Here is a 4,311-nt window from a genome sequence, read left to right as displayed (position 1 = left end):
TTTTTTTTTAAGAATTATTTTATTTAACTTTTTTATTTTAATTTGATCAGATGGGGACAGAGTGAGAGAAGATGAGAAAGCAAGCTGCTAGGTCCGGGTCTCGAACTGCGATCAGTCATGTGGGAACCCAGCGCTCTTAACTACCACGCCACTCACCGGCCCCCTTTACCTATTTTCGATACCACTTGTAATTGCCCAGATATGTCCCTTGCTTTCTAGTTCACAGTCCTTTATATTAGCTCCTGACGTCCCCAGGCTGGTTGCTCTTTTCTCTCCTCTCCACACATGGTCATCCCATGTGGTCGCAGAGGGGTCTCCCCAAACCATCCCAGCTGGTTCTGATCTTTTCTCCCCTCCACCCTCAATAGCATGGGATTACCTCACATCTGGTTATGGCGGCATCATCCAATTTTGTTAATTGCTTACTGTTCCCTAGATACTGAGTCAAGACCTTTCCATCAGTCAGCCATCTTAGGACAGCCTTCTGAAGCAGAAACCGTGTACAAATGAATACCTGCCATCGGTGCTATATACAAATAGGGAATCTGCGGCTCAGAGAGGTTTGGGGGCTCTCTCAAAGTTCCATAATAGAAAGTGGCAGCAGTGGGTTTTGAACCCAGCTTGTCTAATCCAGATTCCTTTTCCTATTTTCCATACTCCCTTGCCTTGTCTTACCAGAGTGGCTTCTGCTGCCGTTTTGCTTCCCCGTTGTTACCTGGCCCTCTGTCGTTGCTTATCTTTTCCTCTATGAGTGCCTCCTGTGTACTCTGTGACTGAATCTTCCTCCAAGGGACACTTTGCCTTACACTTTTTTGTATCTCCTAGGACATCAGCACAGCGCTAGGGGGCTGCTTGCTTGACTTCACGCCATTTTCTCACCTTCAGGGTGCTCTAGAGAAACTTCCAGCTTCTGTTTCATCGCTCAGTCCTTGCAGGGTCAGCCCGGTCTGCGTCTATTACTTTCCCTTTCCCGTCTCTAACACATATCCTGACTTCATCCCGGTCCGTACTGAAGAAATGGGAGGAAACTCTTAGAAGGTCCCTCCCCTCTGCTGTCTACCTTCCTCTCCTCCAGCCGCCTCACCTGCCCCTCCTTACCTGAGACACGGAGGAGCAGCAGCAGCAGCCACGGCCACTTGCGGAGTCCTAACCCCTCCATCTTTCCTCTCTTCCTGGATCTGCTATCTGCCAGTGGCCCAGGGCCTCTTCCAGTTTGTGGAAGGTGCTGCCCCACCGAGGTTTTCACTGTCTTCCCCAAAAGGCTGGGTTCTTACACTGCAATTGAGAAACCTTGGGGAAATGTGAGGAGAGGGAACAGCTTAGACAAATGCAGAAGATGAAGAAAGGAGCCGCCATTGCCCTTGTGACATCTTCCTTCCTGCCTTTATTATGTCACAGTCCTATTGGGAAACACTCAACAGCTCCCCGTTCTCCACCTAACAAGCATAGACCCACCCGTCCGAAATCCCGTCTGCTCTACCACTTCCCCGAATCACCATGGCGTTCTCCTCAGTGGCCACCGACCACTGCATCCTGTAACCCCTCACGCCATTCTCCTTACTTGGAATGATACTTGCATCCAAATTTCGCTTATCCTTTGAGTCCTGGATCAAGCTTTCATAGTGATCTGCCTTTTTTCATCTCATTCTTTGCCATGGTTCTCAAGTATGGGCATGAGGCTGAATCACTCAAGAAGCTTGGTACATACACATGCCTGGGCTCCACCCTCAGCCATTCTGATTTGGCAGGTCTGGGAGAGGCCCAGGAATCTGCATTTCAACCAATAGTCCAGGTGAATCTGAGGCAAGGGGTCCAAAGAGACAACACCTGCTAAAGCTCTCAGAGGTCAGCTGGGCCCTGAGGCACCCTACGAGTGTTGTGCTTGTGTATGAGATGGGTGCTTTCCTGAGCTAGTGAGGCTAGGCATAGGCGGGATAGTAATGGGAGTAACTACCACGGATTGAAGTCCTACTGTGTACCAGGCGCTTTATTCAGGTCATCTCACTTCATCTCATTACTGTCGAGAGATTGCAAATGGATGTTTGTCATCATTTCACTCTCCAGCACCAAACAACTTTCCCATTCTGGGAACATGTCCCTGTGTGTGAATCTCACCAGGACTCAGAACTCCACTTGTCCTTCTACTTAAGTAGGAACTAATATCCCTCCCCCCTTTTCCCTGGCAGCTATGGTGCAGGCATGCGACTTGCCCTGAAGTTTGACCAATGTGTGATTCTGCCCAGAATTCTGGATCCTGAGGGTGTGACACAAAATGCAGTTCCAGTTGGAGATGACTTACACAGAGGCAATGTGAGCATTCAGAGTCTAGGAGTCATATGGCAGCAAGTGACTGGTGGCTTCAGGTGTCCAAGGTGGTAGCATCAGTGGTGACAGCTCTAGGCTGTCTTATGCTATGACTTCAACCGTGGTCTTTACTGTCCATTCTTTCTTGGTTTCTGCCCATTTTCTAAAGCTGGCCCTCCAGGCTTCTCATCTACTTTGTGAGTCACTAACAGCCTTCCCAAAGCCCCTTGCTGTGAAAGATAGCCAGAGTCAGATTCTGCTGTGAGCATTGATAACCATGACCGCTATTGGTTAGGCATTGTGATGTCCATTGAGGCGACCAGTGATATTAACTGAGTCACTCAAGGTCAGACATACTGCAAGGTTGCAAATTCAAACTCAAGCATTGATTTACCTCAAAGCCTGTGTAATTAACCACTCAACACTATTGTACTAATCAAGGTCCCAACAGGAAGAGTGGCTTACTGAAATTGAGCCAGGGAGAAGTATTGAGCAGGTGGTGTGGTGATTAAGGTGCTGGATCCCATGTGGCTGACTTCATGGTTTGAATTCTGGACCTAGCAGTGTGTAAAACATTCTGGATATATGTATGTGCATGCCCAAAATCCCTAGAGAAGAACGGAGGAGAAGAGATTGCAGCGTGGCCATCTCTTTAGGAAGTGATTTCTCACTTTCCTCCTCTCTGTCTGTCTTTGTCTCTCTCCAGCAAGTGCACATGTCCTATAACAACAGCTAAAAAAGAGTAGGTGGACCTTGGGGGAACCCTGCGGCTGGCAGCAGTGATGAGTCATTAGCACTTCAGGCCTGCCGGGGCAAGAAGATAGAACCATTGCCTGAACTTAGAGGTAGTAGCTTTTCAGGGAGAGGCCTTCCGGAACCATCAGAAAGGAATACAGCCACTCATGCCACCCCTCCCCCACAAGGAGAGCGCCCCACAGGCAAAATCCCTATCCTCTCTCTTCCCACTTCCGCTCTCCTGTCATGCTGCCCACTGGGTAAATCCAAGCAGGAGCTGGTGACCAAGGAAGACTGATTCTTTAGTCCACATTGGTGAGATTCCCAGCACAGAGCAGGAGGAAAAGGTTGGAGGGTGGGCTTGCAGATGCAGACAGAAGAATGTCCAGCAAAACCACTTGTCTTTCAATTCGGTGTCTATAATTTTTCAGGCAATTTAACATACTGGACTTGACTACCACTAAACCTATGGTTAAAATAAACACACACACGATAACCATATAGTTGTTTATTTCAAGAATATCTGAAAGTGTCATGGTGTTGGTAAGGAGCAAGATTATTTCGTGGGAAAAAGCTTGAGAACCTCTAAGGGAGAGCCATATAATATGACTCAACAGGTCTGGAGCAGCCCCAGGAGTCTAAGCATTTGTTATTTGCTCTGGGAGATTCGAAGCAGGTAGTCTAAGGGTTACAGTATGAGAAACATTATCCTAACCTGTTCTACCTCCTATAGACAGCATTTAAAGATGCTACCTCCCTCATCCTAGCCTTTTTTTTTGGCAACTTCATAACCTGGGACAATAACAGAACTGCTAAAATGCGGGTCCTAGACCAGCAAACTCAGAATGCAAACACCATATGCTATATAGTTGCTGTATCTGAGTGATCAGTTCCAGAGAATTCTGGCCTGAGCACCAGGATGAGAGAATTCCCACGTATATCTTACAAACTTAAAAATGGGGGACCAGAAATGATCTCTCTGGGGTCAGTACGATCACCTGGGTGGGTTCAGATAGAGCCGTGATCAGGTTACCAAGGACGTCCTTACCTGTTGGGAGCAGCTCCAGAAGAAGGAACTCTACCTGAGCATTCAGGGTATGGTTTTCACAGAAGCAGGGGAAAAGTTAGGCTGATTAAAAGAATATTTTTTTTCCTAATGTAAAATGGACTGTATGTGGTAATCTGTGGTAATCCTTTCTCTTGAAGAATTTAAGATGAAATTGGCTTTCATTGACCATTGCCAGATGGGAATGGAAGGACCTGACATCTTTC

General features: G+C 47.4%; 1 protein-coding gene across 6 annotated transcripts in view; it reads right to left on the bottom strand.

Moving 5' to 3' along the window:
• LOC102470556 (triggering receptor expressed on myeloid cells 3-like) overlaps positions 1–1,330 on the bottom strand; it is a 4,896-nt gene extending 3,566 nt beyond the window's left edge. For 2 of the 6 annotated variants that reach the window (XM_027771919.1, XM_006148591.2), the window contains exon 1: positions 1,099–1,325. In XM_027771919.1, the coding sequence (XP_027627720.1) occupies positions 1,099–1,159 (61 nt within the window). In that variant the 5' untranslated portion in view covers positions 1,160–1,325. Of the gene's footprint in view, positions 1–879; positions 1,010–1,098 lie in introns of all 6 variants that reach the window. The other 4 variants (XM_027771918.1, XR_003549407.1, XM_027771917.1 and 1 more) reach the window with 4 other exon arrangements.
• Positions 1,331–4,311: the final 2,981 nt, after the last annotated feature.

Source organism: Tupaia chinensis, unplaced genomic scaffold (assembly GCF_000334495.1).
Source record: "Tupaia chinensis unplaced genomic scaffold, TupChi_1.0 Scaffold000238_1, whole genome shotgun sequence".
In the NCBI taxonomy this organism is placed as follows: Eukaryota; Metazoa; Chordata; class Mammalia; order Scandentia; family Tupaiidae; genus Tupaia; species Tupaia belangeri.
Note: the sequence above shows the minus strand (reverse complement) of the source record. Positions and strands in the feature narration are given on the sequence as shown.